Source organism: Bemisia tabaci, chromosome 1, assembly GCF_918797505.1.
Source record: "Bemisia tabaci chromosome 1, PGI_BMITA_v3".
Lineage (NCBI taxonomy): Eukaryota > Metazoa > Arthropoda > Insecta > Hemiptera > Aleyrodidae > Bemisia > Bemisia tabaci.
In genome coordinates, this window is record NC_092793.1 from 88,018,896 (window position 1) to 88,038,618 (window position 19,723).

A 19,723-nucleotide genomic window follows, 5' to 3' on the forward strand; every position below is an offset into this window, starting at 1 on the left:
GTATTCCTATCTAAATCTATGGTCAATAATTGATTTTGAAGTAATTCAGACCTGAATATCGATCTTTTATCAAACCTTAAATGTTAGATCGAACGGTCCATCGCGGGTTACGACACGTCCCTGTAAATAATACGGTGGATCCCATAAGACCTTTATTGATTTTTGGATTGATAATTAATTTGGAGGCTTCCCGGTGGTCTCATTACAGTCATAATTGATGAGTAGCGGATTTGGTGCCGTCAAATTCGTCTAAATCATCGAGTTTCATTGCACACGTCAATCTCATATTTTCAAGTTTCACCGGTAATTAAACCCTTAGCAAGGTTGTTGCATAACCTATAAATTGAAGGGTAACAGGTAATTGAAGGCATAACCTATAAATTGAAGGGACAACATACACCATTGCATAACCTGTAAGTTGAAGGGGTAACATACACCATTGCATAATCACTACAAAAAAATAATGATAAATTTGCACCCTTTTTAAAATTTTGCCTAAAATTTACGTTTTCCGGTAATAATGTTGAAGGGAGGAGATACTTAAAGTTTATATTCATGAAATTTACTAGGTGTCTATACTTTATGTGATATCATTACATTTAAGGTGATGAATATTTATATTTTTAGCTCGGCGGGTCATTTTTACGCGGAAGTGTTCTTGATGGGATACAACCTGACAAAAATAAATATTAAGAGTAAACTAGCAATCCCCATTCATTCAACCAGGCATAAAAACTCGTACATACACATAGGATACCCATGCGGCTTAGGTAAAAGTTGAATTTTCTCGTAAACGAAAAGTCGTATCAAAATTCGGTCTGTATAGTTTTCCGATCTTCGATAGTGTAAAAGAATCGTACAGGTCTGGAGCGGATTGGAGGAGGGGAATTTTCCGAAGATATTTTCAAGCGCAGGCCTTAGATATATTATTTAATTTCCCGAATCAAACCTTACTCTCCAGTCTCCGATACCAGACCCATCCCGGAGGAGATGGTCTTTTAATAGGTACCGAAATTTAAAAACTCGCAAATACATATAGGATTACGCATGCGACTTAGGTACAAGTTGAATTTCCTTGAAAAACATACAACCTGACAAAGTAAATATCAAGAGTAAACTATCGTTCCCCATTTATTCAAGCAAGCATAAACATTGGTCATGTCGCGATAGATCCACCAAGGGTGGTAGCGAAGCTTAAGACTTTCCTTGGGTCCGTACGACCAATGGTGAGAGCGCGCAATCAAATTTTAGGTATCTCTGATACTCCTCGATCCATACAAGCGATTAAGGGTCCTAAGACTATTCTGACACCCACGAACCAACAGATATTCCACGTTGAACATTGATTTTGAGACGCATCGAGCGAGGACCCATAAACTGAAGTTACACCACATACCCTACCGCGGGCGAATTTAGTAGCGCTAAAAATTTAAGTGTTTCTGATAGCTGTTAGTACTACGAACTTAATGAAAGCTCTAAAAGGTTTTTAGGACTTATGGAGCGATAGCAATCTGTGTTAAAGATTGATAATTTTACGAAATTGTCGAATTTTTCCCCTCTGAAATTTAACGCAGCGCTGTAACCCAGGCAAATCTGCTGGTGATATAAGTTTAAGTTTTCCTGATAGCTGTTAGTACTACGAACTCAATTAAAGCTCTAGAAATAATTTTTGAGTCAGGGACCCACGGCAATCGGTGTTGAAAACTGACAATTTTACGGACTTTTCGAATTTTTCCCTCTGAAATTCAACGCAGCGCTGTAACCCAGGCAAATCTGCTGGCGGTATAAGTTTAAGTTTTCCTGATAGCTGTTAGTACTACGAACTCAATGAAAGCTCTACAAAGTTTTTTAGGACTTGTGGACCAACAGATATTCAGCGTCGAACATTGATTTCAGGACGCATCGAGCGAGGACCCATAGGAATGTGCTGAAGTTTCACCACATAGGGGAGGTGTGGGAGAGTTGGGACACTTTTTTCATTTTCCCCCGAAGCACCCAAAATTTGCATAATATCACAAAGCTAAAAATATCCTCTTATTTAGTACACTTTTATGCTTCTTACTGCGAGGTTTGGTCTCAATTGAACGAATAGGAGCTTTGCTACAAATTAAATAGAAAAAATTTAAAAGTGTCCCATCTCAGACACCCCCTGGGAGAGTTGGGACGGCTCCCTGGGAGAGTTGGGACAGAGTAGAAAAATCTTCAAATTTAAGAACAAATTAAACTTTAATGAGAACTTAGGCACTTAGCAGCATATACAAACAATATTGCTTTACCTATAATGTAAAAAAGTTATTTTAATAGGTAGAAAAATTATTTTAATAGTCAAAATGAGACAGTTGTAATGACGAAGTAATAAATCAGTACGTAAAAATTTAATTTTTGAGAACAAATACCTAATTCTAAATTTTTGTTAAGTAGGTAACATCAAATTGGCATACAGCGACTAAACTTCAATACATTTTGGAAGAGAACCTACATACTATGAGTTGGGCCGTCCCAACTCTTCCACTAGTGCATTGTCCCAACTCAGACTGGAAGGTCCTTCCGCGTAAATATTGATGGTGAGAATTTGAGGTTAGGAATATGGAAGAAAACGCAAAGGGAACTAATGACAGAAGATCTGCCCTCAACATAGGTACAAAAACATCAGCAAAATGTTTAAATCTCTGAGAACCACACGTCATTTTCTAGAAAAAAAAATACGAGCTTTTAGGCTCCAAAAAAAACAATCCCACCTGAAAAGTGCAAAACACGGCCAATCGCTCCCGTTTTAAGGTCTGTTTACTTGGATGTCTCGGGGGTACCACCACACCAAAAATCGACGTTCTGCTACCAACTGTCATATGAAAAAACTAAACTGTCCCAACTCAAACCCGTCCCAACTCAGCCACATCTCCCCTACCCTTTCGCGAGCGCGGGCTACCCGCAATGCACTTTTACGCTTTCCTGATAACCCATGATCTGTAGAAACTAAAACCAGGCGTCACACCGTTGTGCGATCCACAAACAGACAGCTATTTCACGATGAATTTTGAACTTTGGATGGAGCGAGGACCACAATCTATGAAGGTCACGGAGGAAAACCGCGTATACACATATGATAGGTATGTTTCATAGATGTGTCTTTACCATCAGACGTACAACCTGTCAATAGTAAGAGTTAACACTCTTATTTATTCAAGAAAGAATAAAAGCTCGTATATACCCATAGGATACGCATGCGAGTTAGGTAAAAGTTGAATTTTCTCGAAAACGAAAAGACGTATCAAAATTCGGTCTGTACAGTTTTCCGATCTTCGATAGTGTAAAAGAATCACATCGGTCCGAGGCGGATCGGAGGATGGGAATTTTCCGAAATATTTTCCAGCGCGGGACTTAGAAAATTTTTTAATTTCCAATCAGACCCTACTCTACAGTCTCCGATACCAGACCCATCCTGGAGGATATGGTCTATCGATCCTGAATATTTCACAAGTCCAAAAATCCGAATACTTTGCACAATCTGAAAACAATGGAAGGAACAAAACCGCGTATACACTTAAGATAGGTATGTATCATAGATGTGTTTTTACCATCAGACATACAACCTGTCAATAACTAAACTCAAGAGTGAACTACCAACCTATTTATTCGAGCAAGTATAAAAACTCGTATGTACACATAAGATACGCATGCGACTTAGGTAAAAGTCGAATTTTCTCGAAAACGAAAAGACGTATCAAAATTCGGTCTGTACAGTTTTCCGATCTTCGATAGTGTAAAAGAAACACATCGGTCCGAGGCGGATCGGAGGATGGGAATTTTCCGAAAATATTTTAATTTCCGTCTCCAATACCGACCCATCCTACAGGATATGGTCTATCGATCCCGAAAAATTTTTACAAGTCCAAAAATCCGAATATTTTGCACAATCTGAAATTAATGTAAGGAATAAAACAGCGTATACATATAAGATAAATATAAGTCATAGATGTGTTTTTACCATCAGATATACATCCCGTAGATAGTAAAAGTTAAGACTCCCATGTATTCAAGCAAGCATAAAAACTCGTATGTATACATAAGATACGCATGCGACTTAGGTTAAAGTCGAATTTTCTCGGAAACGAAAAGACGCATCAAAATTCGGTCTGTACAGTTTTCCGATTTTCCATAGTGTAAAAGATTCGCATCGGTCCGCGGCGGATCGGAGGATGGGAATTTTCCGAAAATATTTTCCAGCGCGGGACTTAGAAAATTTTTTAATTTCCCGAATCAGACCCCATTCTCCAGTCTCCGATACCAGCCCCATACTGTAAGATACGGTCTATCAATGTTGAAAATTTTTACAAGTCCGAAAATCCGAATTTTTTGCACAATCTGGCAACCATGTACGGAAAAATCAGCTAATTTCTTGCCACATCTGGCAACACTGTAAAATTCGATGTTGCAAAATTGCACAAATAATTAAATCATTTTATTTATTTGCTCCATCCGGCAACGCTGTACGATTTTTATTGAACCTTTTACCTGGTCAAGTCGCTATTTTCACCCTACTTGAATGTAGCTCGCATATACCTCCACAGATTTAAAAACCGCCGCGCGAAAAGTCCTGTACCTACATAGAGAAAAAAAGGGGGTGTTTGCATCTTGAGGTTCGTTTACCCTGTGACGTAGATCGGTACAACCTGGTCAGCGAAATCCGGAATTCGAAACCAAACGGAATTCGAAACGGACCACCATGTCCGATTTTTTTGCTCATAAATCAACTCATGATATAATTTCAAGCATTTTTTAGAGAAACAATTTTTTCCATAAATTACACCATTTCCGAGAAGATTGATGATAAAACTCCAAGATGTTAAAAGTCAAATGATGATAAAAGTCCAAGATGCCCGAAATACAAACATCTCCTCTTTTTTCTCTCTGCTGTGCCTAAGTCCTGCGCCCGTTTATCGGTGAACGGATCGTGGGTGGAAAGAAAGTTGCAAGCAACAAACCTGGAGACGGAAGAGAGGGTCAAACGGCGAAAAATTCCGTAAAAAAAACCTCGGTCCAGTTATGCTAAGAGAATGACTGACGGAAGAGAATCGTGCAATTTCTTTTTTTTTGAAACCCTGTGATTTTCTTACAACAGTCTGCTAAGGCGTTGATAACCCGCTAAGGGAAGAATTGGTTCGGTATTATCCTGTATGAAAGTTGTTCCAACTTTTCACAATACGTTTGAAGTTCTGATTTAATAGGTGGCGAAAAAAGGGTATTTGGGTTCACCAAACAAATAAAAGGCGAACGAAAATTAAGTCAAAATATATATTTATTATATTATTGAATACAACATGTCAAGGAAAAGAAAATATAATATTTTGGAAGTACCTAGGTAATAAAATGTTTTGTTTTCATACATATGACATGGAAACAATAATGAATTGAATAAGATGGCTGGATAGAGGACCACTTTGAATTTTGAGAGCAGTTGCGGCAAGGCAACTTCTTATTTAATAGTTGACACGGAGATGATGCTCCCGACCGCTTTGCGGTCTAACCACCAGAAGCGCTTCGCGCCTCAGCCTTTTTGTGCGTTGCGCGTTTTACTCTTGTAATGTTATATTACAGAATGCAGAGTATAAGATTTATTGATGTTCGTTCGAGATTGTGATTTCAGGAAAATCGCAGATGTTGCCTCTGCCTCGGCTCTGCAAAGTGCTATAGGAAGACTTTGATAAAAAGGTAAAAAAAGATAAAAAAAAAGTGCGTTAATGGTTAATGAAATACTTCATTCACTCATTAGACCGTGGGCCAGCAAGGGGTAACCCCCCCCCCCCCCTCCCCCGTGGGAATTTTGAAGATAGTGATTTTCTTGAAGCCCTCGACTAGTAGAATAAGATGTTTCTTGTTTACGCGAATTTCTAGAAAACCTAACCCAACTTGAGGGGGGGGGGGAGTAACCCGCGGCCAACCCAAAATGGAGGGGGGGGGGGGCTTAAAATGTAAAAAATATCTCAAATTCCCGCGGAAATGACCGTTTCGCCGCGATTTCTCGCTAATAACGCGGAGAAGGTTGGTAAATATCGTGTGTGGGGGGGGGCAGAGGGCCCCCAGCGGTACCCATCCTATAAAAACCGTCAAGATTGGCCGCTTCCTTGAAGTAGCGTTGATGGGGTCTCCAAAAGCTAGGGGAGCAATAGAAAGGGAAAAAGATAGGACAGAGGAAAGAAGAGTAGAGCGAAGCGATCTGGCAACCTCGGAACGACGAATTCCGGGCTTTCATATATGTAAAGCGTTAATATAGCGATATTTACGGTTGGTATCGATATCCGATATTTTTTTTAAAAATAAATCGATTCCGATATATAGAGAGCTCCGAAATATCGATATTCGCAAATATTGAACCTAAGCATCGATATTTTACGAACACTTTGCCCTGCTGCAAATTCGCCCCTAAATTGGGCATAATTTCCAAAATATCGACGGTCTACAGTGGGAATCACACATCTTTATCAGCGAAGTTGCAAAGAGGGTTATGCAAAACGGCCAAAAAGTGACCCCGCGGGGATTGTACGAAACTTTGTGGGATGATTGTATAGGTCATTTTGGGCCTGCATCTGGCTGCTTTTAGGCGAAAACCGCAGGGAAACAGCGTTGCCATTTTTTAAAGTCGTAACCTTCTAACACCCATAACTTTCGCAAAAACGCAGTTACAGAGCTCATATTTATACCAAAAAACGCAGAATATTACGCTCTATCGGTTTAAGGAGGATAAATTTTAATTTGGGTCCATTGTTGCCACGTTTAGGCCATTTTTTTAATTTTTATAATTATTAAAAATCACGTTATCGCCTAAAAGTGTGTTTGCAATTAGTGGGGATTGAATAAAAACCTGTCAGAATTGTTGTTCGTTCGATTCCGCATCCATTGATATGTTATACTTTTCTGAGAGGCTCAGGGAATCCGAGTTACAGCGATTTTAAAATTCGGCAACACGCCCGACGCCCGATTTTGACGCTCGTTTAGGTACGTTTCGTGACTCCGTGTTAAAGCAAAACGCCTAGACCAAACAAAATTCGGAAAGTTACTTCATGTTTTGCGCTTTTTTTAAACTTTCACGTGATTTTTAGGAATTCAAGTAGCGGCGGTGTTGCCGGTTTTCAATGAAAACCACCGCTGCGATCACAATTTAAAGTAGTACTCATTTAATCACGTCCAGTTACATATGTTAACCCAAACTGACCATTTGCGACATGGTGTTCACAACGCTGCCTAATTTCCGTCGGAATTCGCGCAGAGGCGGGGTTGCCAGTTTTCATGGAAACCGCCACCGCAATCACAAAAAAAAAATGTATTACTCATTCAATCACGTTCAGCCTTATTCTGTGGTTGGAAGTGTCGATTTATCAAATCGATGGCGTCTTCTATCTCTCTGCAACGGCAGTGGTGCCTGACAGTAACGAGATATCGAAATTTAAAGCTACCGAATCACCCAAGCGGCCTGATGAGTAGTTTTGGCAAGGGACCTAGATTCATTGATCTTAATTTCTACAATATCGATATCTCGTTACTGTCAGGCACCACTGCCGTTGCAGAGAGATAGAAGAAGCCATCGATTTGATAAATCGACACTTCCAACCACAGAATAAGGCTGAACGTGATTGAATGAGTAATACATTTTTTTTTTGTGATTGCGGTGGCGGTTTCCATGAAAACTGGCAACCCCGCCTCTGCGCGAATTCCGACGGAAATTAGGCAGCGTTGTGAACACCATGTCGCAAATGGTCAGTTTGGGTTAACATATGTAACTGGACGTGATTAAATGAGTACTACTTTAAATTGTGATCGCAGCGGTGGTTTTCATTGAAAACCGGCAACACCGCCGCTACTTGAATTCCTAAAAATCACGTGAAAGTTTAAAAAAAGCGCAAAACATGAAGTAACTTTCCGAATTTTGTTTGGTCTAGGCGTTTTGCTTTAACACGGAGTCACGAAACGTACCTAAACGAGCGTCAAAATCGGGCGTCGGGCGTGTTGCCGAATTTTAAAATCGCTGTAACTCGGATTCCCTGAGCCTCTCAGAAAAGTATAACATATCAATGGATGCGGAATCGAACGAACAACAATTCTGACAGGTTTTTATTCAATCCCCACTAATTGCAAACACACTTTTAGGCGATAACGTGATTTTTAATAATTATAAAAATTAAAAAAATGGCCTAAACGTGGCAACAATGGACCCAAATTAAAATTTATCCTCCTTAAACCGATAGAGCGTAATATTCTGCGTTTTTTGGTATAAATATGAGCTCTGTAACTGCGTTTTTGCGAAAGTTATGGGTGTTAGAAGGTTACGACTTTAAAAAATGGCAACGCTGTTTCCCTGCGGTTTTCGCCTAAAAGCAGCCAGATGCAGGCCCAAAATGACCTATACAATCATCCCACAAAGTTTCGTACAATCCCCGCGGGGTCACTTTTTGGCCGTTTTGCATAACCCTCTTTTTACTAATTTTGTATTTTTTCCACGAAAAATATCGATTATCTCACTAGTATTTCATGAGAATGGCTGCTACAAAAATAGTAAACACATCATCCCCGTGGGATGAAAGTTCTATCCTTGAAAGTTTCTTTCCTTATCCACAAAACTGTAGGTGTAAAATACACAACTCAGCAGAAGAAAGAAAGAAAAATCGATTCGATATTTCTAGAGATAAATGTATCGATACGGACGATATATTAACGTTGAAATATCGATACGATATTTTGGTCTAAAAAATCGATTCTGGTGGCGCGGAGCGTCTTCGAGGGGTTGGGCCGCGTAGCGACCAGTCGCCAGACGATACACACCCGAAGCCCGAACCGAGCGCATTCGAAGCCTCGAAGCTTCATTCGAGCGGGCCTCAAAGCGGCCCTCCCCCGCTCCCCCGCTCCCCCCCCCCCCCCCCCCCCCCGCTAGGCTAGCGGCCACCGACCCTCGAATTGGAAAAGTCATAAAAACGAATGACTCAAGTTCACACGTGCAGCGAGCTCGAAGCATTGGAGCCAAATTGGTCTGTTTGTTATTTATTAGGGATAGTGTCCTAGCATAGGTTTATTTAAAAAACAATTAAATAAGAAGAAGGATTTCAACCCTGAAAAATATCCCCTTATCTCTGAGACCACGGACAGCATGTGACCCTGAGATCTTCGTCAGTTTGGAGGGAACAGTTACATAGAGATGGACCATTTTTTTTTAGGGAGCGAACGAATCAAAATTTTGAGCCTTAAGTTGGTCGTAACGATATCCGGAAATCGTTACAGTGACATTTTTGTGCAATATGCTTTCTTGGAAAGTGCAATACTTTTGACGAATCATGCTTTTTCCGGTTTGCGCTTCAAACGTGATTAATTTGTGGAGTGTCAACGTTCCTTTTTTAATTGAAAAAATCGTCAAATTCATCAGGTAATGGAGTACAGCATCTCTCATTTATTTCTTAACGTAGGGGGAGGCAAATTTTCCATTTTTTTTAAATGTAGGTATAAAAAAAATCGGATTCAGAAAAGAAAGATTAAAAACGAGAAAAGCGTCTTTCGGTGACACAAGATGAGACAGCACCTTTAATTAGTCGAGTTAGGAGAGAAACCAAACACGCAATTTGGCATGGAGCGGCGCAGCGCAGAAAGCAATGATGATCAGGAGTCAGGACTTGAGATGAAAAGGAGAAGCCCTCAGCGCGGCGCACGGTGAATCAAGTCAATGAGAGAGGTCGGACGAAATTTGGGAACTTTAAACACTTAAAACTCCGTTTATACAAGAATCTGATGTTCTGCAAGTGGTTCCATTGGTTTTCTCGTGGAATTTTCTTCCAGTATCGCCCCTTGAACTTTGAAATGTGTTGAAATAAACATCGACATTTGCAGTTTTTGTCAAAAATTTCATGTCAGACTTCTCTAATTGACTCGATCCACTGTGCGCCGCGGCGGTCGGCTTGTAACACATACAGGGTGTACCAAAAGTCCGTCCCACCCCTGCTACCTTTTGAACGAATTGAGCTAGGGTAATGAAACTTTGGGAATGTTCCTATCTCAAAGGGGACCATCTTTTAGGGGGGTCAAAATTTTGGTCCCCCCCCCAGGGGGGGCGCGGGGGGCCCCCAACTTTTTTTTTTCAAATGGCAACCCCTATCTTGTGATACATCATTCGAAAGAGCATAAAAAACTAAGAATTTTGGCGCAAACCGCAGATCAATATCTTAATTTTTGACCGAGTTATGATAGGTCAAAGGTCAAATTTGACCTATTTTTAAAAAATCATAACTCCGGTTCAAATTATCGTAAAGAAAAAAATAAAACGGGAAAATTTACCAAATTGTGTCCGCTTTTAAGTAAAAATTGCAGAAATCACTTCGATTTAATTTTAAGGGGGGGATCAGACCCCCAAATACGTCAATTCAAAGGTCATTCAATTCTCCCGCGAAATAAGCCAATTTCCCCTAGATTTGCCTCCACAATATTTCAGTAATGTCAAAATCAGTTCAAAATTACGTTGGCAAGTCCCCAAATTTCGGGAAAAGTTAAAAAAAAAACGAAATTTAAGGTGATTAAATTTGGCCGTTTAAATTTCGTTTTTTTTAACTTTTCCCGAAATTTGGGGACTTGCCAACGTAATTTTGAACTGATTTTGACATTACTGAAATATTGTGGAGGCAAATCTAGGGGAAATTGGCTTATTTCGCGGGAGAATTGAATGACCTTTGAATTGACGTATTTGGGGGTCTGATCCCCCCCTTAAAATTAAATTGAAGTGATTTCTGCAATTTTTACTTAAAAGCGGACACAATTTGGTAAATTTTCCCGTTTTATTTTTTTCTTTACGATAATTTGAACCGGAGTTATGATTTTTTAAAAATAGGTCAAATTTGACCTTTGACCTATCATAACTCGGTCAAAAATTAAGATATTGATCTGCGGTTTGCGCCAAAATTCTTAGTTTTTTATGCTCTTTCGAATGATGTATCACAAGATAGGGGTTGCCATTTGAAAAAAAAAAGTTGGGGGCCCCCCGCGCCCCCCCTGGGGGGGACCAAAATTTTGACCCCCCTAAAAGATGGTCCCCTTTGAGATAGGAACATTCCCAAAGTTTCATTACCCTAGCTCAATTCGTTCAAAAGTTAGCAGGGGTGGGACGGACGTTTGGTACACCCTGTATTAGCACCTACAAGACTGCATGAATACTTCACGCATTGCGCCAAACACGGTGCGGTCGGCGCGGCGGCGGAAGTTAAAATCATTAAACCAAATTTTGTGTTTGTACTTCCATAATTTTTTCGTTCATTTCTTATGAATGGAAGGCCTTGTCCATTAGAGATAGGTTTACGAAACTTGACTTTCGCGCAAAGTTCCGTGACCTTTTGCTAGTAGTGCTGACAGGGCTTTCGCTAAAAATGTGCCCAACACGAGTAAACGCGTCTTTTGCACCCCTTTCCCTCCGGCATGTTTACTTGATGGTTTTTATTGATGTTTTGAAACGAACGAGAAGAGGGCGGCAAAATACAGGCGGCCCATGGGCAGCAAGTAGATAAATCCGGCCCATGGGCGGCAGGTAGGTAAATTCGGCCCTGTTGTTTATATGAATTTTGAGCAAAATTTACGTAAAAAATTGATTTATCAGGATTATTTTTCTTACTTAAAATTAACGTTCTTTTTCATATAGTTTATACGTAAATACATTTGCTCGTAATTTCCAATGCTTTTTACGAAATTTTTATGTAAATTTCATCGTTATGTAAATTTGACTTCCTTTTCCGACTTTTTCCTTTTTTCGTGTTTTTCTGTGCGAAGGCTGCTTCTAGGGAAGCCATTTCTTGAATATTTCTCACTTGATTTTGAAGGTTTATGTTTTCCTAACAGAACGCTGCAATATTCAATACTATGACGTGTTTATGGGGTTGAATTCTTACGATGACAACTGGTGTCATGATGTTTCACTCCATTTTTCTCCTTTATGTTAAATTGATTTAATTGAAACTCTACATTTTAAATGAATTTAAGTGACCATGATTAGTTAAAAAGAAACAGATGTAAATCTAGGTAATAGTCAAAAACAGAAGGAATTGTGTCCTGACCTTGATAATTCCGTTACTTAGCTCTGAGAAACCAAGGAGAAATAAATTCTAGAGGTGAGTTAGTGTAATAGAGGATCGAGTAAAATACTCAAAAGCGAAAAAGTAGTGCACACTCATTAAAATCAAGGGAACTCTGTAATAAACCTGAGTAAAACAGAGAGAAACTCTAGAATAAGCTTAGGCAAAACGGAGAGACATTCTATGATGAAATTAAGTATTAAAAAAACAGAATGGTGAAGAGAATTATGTAAAGGCTTTGCCAGGTGATTTTAGGGAACGGAAGAAAGCACTCAAGTCAATCATTTCTGGCAAAGTTTTACAATTGATAATGAAACCGCTGCAGCAATTGCGTCAGATGTTAGAGCTATCCTGCAAACAGTGCAAACGAATCCTGAGGTTAAAATCCACCAAAAAGTTCCTTGATGATTTAAAATCCAAGGCTTAGTGCCCTCCCCCGCCTCCTGGTTTTGATCTCTTCTGTCAGCAAAGCAGCGTAGTTTTTTTACTAAATACTTAAAGGTAGCGAGTAGGCTTCAAGCGGGAATGCTTCCAGAGTTTAATACCTACCTCAATTTTTACTTGATTTTTCATAAACTTCTCTAAGTAGTAGAAAAAATTGTTCGTATTAATAAGATTCACGACGTACTTTGATAGGGAGTGAGGTGAAAAAGCCGAAGTGCTGTACTGCTTAATTCAAATTGGCTCTAAAAGTTATGCTCCCTTCTGCAACAAGTTCTTTATATTCAGACAACACCAAACACTTATATTTTGACTTTATTTTATATCCTGTTTCTTGCAATATCACTGACTCCATTTAAAGAGGTCCTCATATTGTAATACTGATTGAAACAATACGGTCATGAAAAATTTAAGGTCCCACTAAACTTTCTAGAAATTGATGCCTTTTCAGAACAACTCCCTTCCATTGTCATATTATTTTTGTTTCAGCTTAATCAATGCTTCAAGATTTATCCTAGAACCTAAGTAAAAGACATTTGAAGACAGGTGTAAGGATTTGGAGATGCTGTGGTTAATGTTGCGATTTCTTGCTACAAGAAAGACCTAGGTAACATTTTTGGAAGGTGATTGATGATTCAAGACATGGTGACACAACAGTCTGTTTGCATATAAAAATCAGGAGGAAGTAGGTGAAACTTAGACAACAATTTTCTCATTTAGAAGTGAGTATAAGGTTTTTTGATTAGCTCAGCGTGTTTTCATAGAAAAATACATATAGTGCTATTATAATGTTGAGAAAGGTATTAGCAGTAACCACATTGTCTCAGCTGTATAGCACTAAGAAAAGTGTAATTTAAATAATTTGTGAATTGTACAAGTTTGGCTCTGAAGCGCATAATGAGAGTATCAAAGTAGTTTTATGGAAAGAATAATTTCTTTTATATTTAAACAAGAACATACTTGTACATTTTTTTCTCATTTATAGAGCTTGATATTGAAGCCAGAATTGGCCAGAAACTTCAAAAATTTGTATCCCATGAACTGCTCGCCTGAGGGAGGGGGCTGCAGTTTCTCAGAAATTGGTTTCCAAGTGAGACTACCATGCAAAAAAAAAAAAAGAATAAGAAGAAAAATGGAAAAAAATGAAAAAATAATCATACCGATCCAAGGAGGTAATTGTCTGAGCCCAATCAGTAGGTAGAGGATGACCTTCCGATCATTTATGTGAATACTAGTTCTTCTCCTGTTTTAGTGCACCTGTAATATTTTATTTTTTTCCAGAGAGGGCTTGAAGAAAAAAAGGGTGATGGTAGTGCTTCTTCTCCCTTCGCCAGCAACTGAAAACACAACCAATGACAATAACTAACCTTATGTAGGGTATCGGTAAGCTGATTGTAGAATCCTGACCTCATTATGAGCCATTACAAAAGAATATCTTAACAAAAAAAGAGATGGCATCTCCTTCGTGTGAATTCATAATATTTATTTTCAACTCAGTTAAACAAAAAATTTGATCAATCGCATACTACCCACAGCCACAAGAGTCAAATGGAGATAATAATTTGTTAAAACTCAAAATTGTAATTTTTGGATACAATACATGATATTTTGTACTTACTTTGTGAACTCCTCTTAACTTGAAAGCAGCAGAAATGTCGTTCATTCGCACAGAACACGATAAATTAAAAACACAAAGTAACTTCCCAAAGTTCAATAAAGTCAATCAAAAGTTTCCACAGTAAAACCTAGTACCCAAATTCTTTTATTTTAGCTGGATTTTGACTGGTGCAGTATTGCCTTTGGTTATTTCCTAAGACTATATAACATCATGATGCCGAAACCTAAATTTTCCAAACGTGGTAATTAATCAACATAGTCAACTCAACCATGACTTTAATGATAAAGAATTCCATCTGGCAAAATTGAGACGAAAGGCAGCAGAACGAGTTCTTGAAATTTAAAGTCATAGTTCAATGTTATAGGGTTGGTTCAAATAACTTTTAACGATTTTAGACTTTCTTTTCTTACTCTAGTAAGGATCTATAAGTAGTCAGGATCTATCCTGAACGACAACTTAAATTCAAGGAAAATAAGCATTTAATGTTCCTAACCATTTTTTACCATCCAAACTCACTAGAACACATTGTATATATGAAAAATTTAAAGAGCATCACCTTCAAAAACTAGGTTCTCCTTCGATTTAGCTCTTTTTGTATGGTCTATGGGTAAGGACAAAACTAACTGTTTCTGTACATGATGCTAAAACCTAAATTTTCCAAAGATGGTAAGTAATCAGCATAGCTAACTCAACCATGATTTCAGCAATGAAGAATTCCATTTGGCGAAATTGAGATGAAAGGGTACATGGGTACTTGAAAGTAAGTCATGGTTCAATAGTTTTATTTCCCCTGAGGATCGAAACTCCAGTCCCCTTGCTTGGTTTGAAGTCTTGCCAGTACTTATTACCAGGGATTATCCAAAGAGATAGACTTAGAGCCTAAATTTTCAGGAATTCAGAAAAAAATAATTTGGCTGAAAAAATAAGAAATATTGGGATGGATTGTCTCAAAACAAAAACACCTGGGTGAAATTGGACACAACCTTCACAGAAAAAATTAAATTGCTAAAAAAAGTGACTGCAATATTTCAACGTAGATTTCACAACACAAAAGTGCTACTTTAACCACCCCTATGATTAAATTAGCTCACAATAGCAGTGGTTAAAGTAGCATTTTTGTGTTGTGAAATCCACGTTGAAATATTGCAGTCACTTTTTTTAGCAATTCAATTGTTTAATCAGCAATTTGATTATTTCCATGTTGCTTTCATTGAGGCTTAACATTTTTCGAATGATAAAAAGCAAGCACGAAAAAGGACTCAGCATGGTGGTTACAGTGAGCCAGGTTTTGACCACCTGTTTTACTATGACCAAAATGCAGGGTCTTATTTCATGCTTACTGTTTTTTATTCATAAAATTTGAAAGTCTCAATGAAAGCAAAGCTATGTCCAATCACAGCAAGGTATTTTTGTTTTGAGACTGCACATCCCAACTTCTCACACTTTTTCAGCCAAATTACCTATTTCTTTTTGGGCTAGATTTTGATTGGTGCAGTAATGCTGATGGTTATTTTTAGAAGACCATGATGGTGAAACCTAAATTTTCCAATGATATTTTATCAGCATAGTCAACTCAACCACGACTTCAATGATAAATAATTCCATTTAGCGAAATTGAGCTGAAAGGCACAAGCAAGGGTTCTTGAAAGTTGAAGTCATAGCTCAACATTATAGGGTTGGTTCGAATAACTTTTAACGTGTTTTAGACTTTTTTTTCTTACCGTAGACCCTGAAAAACAACTTAAATTCAAGGAAAATAAAGCCTTAAAAGTTCATACCCATTTTTAACTGTCAGACCTCTCTAGACCACATTATAGTCATGATAAATTTAAAGAACATCGCTGTGAAAAGTTGAGTTTTCCTTAGATTTAGCACTTTCTGTATGGTCTTTAAAGTAACGACAAAAAGTGCTAAATCAAAGGAGAACACAACTTTTGACAGCAATATTCTTTACATTGATCATGAATCATGTGGTCTAGTGAGTTCTGACAGTTAAAAAATGGTTATGAACATTGAAAAATTTTAGTTCCGTGAATTGAAGTTGTCGCTTAGGGTCTATCAGCCCTAAGGAAAAAATTCTAAAAGTTGTTTGAACCAACCCTATAATATTCTCCCAGAGAATTCACTTTCAAACGGTAATACTTCATCAACATTAACATCACCCATTACTAAATCATCAAGATCCCATTGGGCAAAATTGAGCCGAAAAGCACCAGTTTGGATTCTTGAAATTTTGGCCACAGTTGGTTGCTTATTTGCGATATTCAACCGTGACTCGATGATAAAGAATGCCATATGGCGACATTGAGCCAAAAGGCACCAGCGTGGGTTCTTTACATTTTGGTCACTGTTGATTGCTAAACGCTACCAAACTATGGCTAAATGATCAGAAATTCCATTTGGCGACACGAGGTTAACACTCTTCGAACATCTGAGGTACCTACCTATGGGTTCTGGAAATTTTGCCTACAGTTGGTTGCTAAACGCTACTTAACAGTAAATGTTCAACAGTCACTTGATGATAAAGAATGCCATATGGCGACATTGAGCCGAAAGGCACCAGCGTGGGTTCTTTACAATTTGGTCACTGTTGATTGCTAAACGCTACCAAACTATGACTAAATGATCAGAAATTCCATTTGGCGACACGAGGTTAACACTCTTCGAACATCTGAGGTATGGGTTCTGGAAATTTTGCCTACAGTTGGTTGCTAAACGCTACTTAACAGTAAATGTTCAACAGTGACTTGATGATAAAGAATGCCGTATGGCGACATTGAGCCGAAAGGCACCAGCGTGGGTTCTTTACATTTTGGTCACTGTTGATTGCTAAACGCTACCAAACCATGGCTAAATGATCAGAAATTCCATTTGAGAAAAATTGGGCCAAAATGCACCGATATCAATACCTCATATGTTACTTGGTTCCTCAAAAATTCTCCTCTTGAACTTAGCCTGAAAGTGTGAACATTTTTTAGCCTCCAGCGAAACCTAGAGTCTATACGGCTTCGCCGCACGACTAAAAATGAAGTCACTTAAAAGAACGCTTCTTCAACCACCACATTTGAATGCCATAGGTCATTATAGGTTTGACAACCGAGTTAAAAATTCTCTTTTTGCTGTGCTTGGAGATTCCTTGGTCCCAAAGAATCCCATTCAGCATGGCGATGGCTTTCCTTCCTTGAACCTATAGCGTCCAATTATTGTAACCGGCGAAATTGGCTTTACTCGACCCACCAAACATTTCTCGATACACTCAAAATAAATCTTAAACGTTAACCATTCTTCTAATGGTGAATGCAAATGTGCCGTGAGATCATCAATTTTCCTCAAAACTGTGACCTTTAGATCTCAAGGAAAGCGTGGGAAGGAGAAACAAGAGATCAACTTTGAAAAATAAATCTGTATATTCAAAACGTCACGTACACACATATCACATTACTTATCACAGATCGAAAATGAGGATGATGAACTGAGATGAATCAAGAACTCAGCCAGGAATCAGACTAAGTACATCATGGCAACAGAGTCATGACAGAATAAAAATAACAACATGGTCAACATGGCAGAATAAAAATATTTAAAAGCTAGGAGATCTGCCCTTTACATTCATTCAAATTTACTTGGAAATCATAGCTGATACACAGCAAATCACAAATCATACCTTTACATTGTTTGAAACAACGGGGTTTCGAAAATTTATGCAAATAAAAAAATGAAAGGGCGGTTTGAAAAATTGAGGCAAGTAAAAAAAATTGAAAGCGAAAATGACATTTTTCGGCGTGAATAGACAAATGTGAAGTATTCGTGACATGAACAATGTGAACTTTGAGGCGTAAGTTATGATGACGAAAAAAATTGTGCATAAATGGGAAATTATGAATACTGAAAAAAGATTTGCTATTTGATCCGAATTATGTTACTAGACCTTGGGAGCGAGTACGTGGTCTTGTGGATGTTATTGAAGCCGGGTGGCTGGTGTGGAGTTAAATTTGCTCTGTCTCATCACCTGAGTCGTCAAAATGGGCTCTGGTGTTCCAGTTCCTCGTTAAGTTGATGTTAGTAATACAAATTTTTGATAGGTCGATCGGAGCATTAGCATTGGACCTCGGCCAAAATTTACCGATAAACGGTAGACAATGGCAATTGCAACATTTGCAACAAAAAATGTACATAAAGAATAATATAAGTAAAAAAACGGTGAATGCAATGTACGACTGATAAAATGGTGAATGGGGTACAATGTGGGGTTTATTTATGCTTGACTGTAGGGTCTCTTGAAATTGATCGAGTTTATGCTTAGTATGTTTTAAGTCGTCTAAGTTAAGGCCAGTGATGCTAATGGGTTTCATGAAGGTTGGGTTTTTGTTAAGAAATTCGGATTGATCGAAACAGCAGTTGTCTAGGGATATGTTGAAGCGGGGTACAAAATTGGTGAAGTTTGCCGACGTGTTTGATGATGATGTCAATGCGGTGGAGAAGGTGTAGAGTTGACATCGAGGTCTCAAACTGAGCGTGCCGGAACCGATGATTTGTACATCTTGGATTTGGCCCGGGGCTTCATCACAAGAAATGGAGGCTGGAGTGGGGTTCGTGACGGTGAAGAGCCAGACGTTGGGTTGCAGCGGGTGCCAGATTTCCAAGTTAGCCTTCAACGTCCGAGTTAGGCAATCTGCCGGCATGGAGATTGGGCTTGCAAAAAGTTGAGTCTCGCATACGGGAACTTGCGTCGATGAGTAAGTCACCAGATCGGAGCAAATGTATTCTGCTCGACCGGTAACGGTGCATTTCTCTTTGTTCCTGAGTTGAGCATATTTCGTTCTTGTTGTGCTAATTAAGAGGTATGGATATTGGGGATCGATTATGGAGAACACATTAGGATTGGAGGTCAGGGCGGGCAACGGTAGAAGATGATACAAATTGTAGGAGGTTTCACTTACTAATGGAATTTTTATCGCAAAAATTAAAAGACCTTTTTCGAAGAAGGCAGAGAGGTTGCAAAGTGTAAAATACGTATAAATGTTATTAAAATCATGAGGTGAAAATGGCAAAAATAGGTTTGGTCTCAGTTTGATTTTTTCTAACTCAGTTTTGAGACCTTCTGGCGTGATGACATTAGGGTGAATGATTTTTTGTTTGATGAAAAGAATCGATTCAATGAGCACATTCAGTTCATCTCTTAGCTCAGCGATCAGAGTATTGAGCAAGTTTAATTGACGTAAAATTATACTCTGAATGAATTATTACGACAATTACACTCACCATTATTGTTGGTTGTTTTGATACTGTTTTCTGGATCTTCAATGAATTTAACGTTTCGAGTAACAATGATTTTGTTCCCTACCAAAATTCTGTATCCTGTGTCTGAGTACCCGATAAGTATGCCTCGTTGAGCACGTGATCCAAGTTTTGATGAGCTTCGTTTTGATTCTGGAATAAGGATAAATGCAACACTTCCACAGATTCTAAGGTTTGAAAAATCAGGTTTCTTATTAAAAAACAATTCATAAGGAGTTTTTTTTATGTCTGTGTTTGCTAAGGCTCGATTACCTAAGAATATAGCTGTTAGTACCAA

At 38.5% G+C, this 19,723-nt stretch overlaps 2 protein-coding genes across 14 annotated transcripts in view; both read right to left on the reverse strand.

Moving 5' to 3' along the window:
- Nucleotides 1–19,723, reverse strand: part of LOC109037037 (uncharacterized) — a 135,578-nt gene that overhangs the window by 82,825 nt on the left and 33,030 nt on the right. The gene's annotated exons all lie outside the window — the stretch shown is intronic.
- Nucleotides 17,537–19,385, reverse strand: LOC109034986 (uncharacterized; the record flags this gene model as incomplete). Its single annotated transcript, XM_019048431.2, has 1 exon — nt 17,537–19,385. A coding segment is annotated over one exon (1,251 nt), but the record flags the coding sequence as incomplete, so codon positions are not given.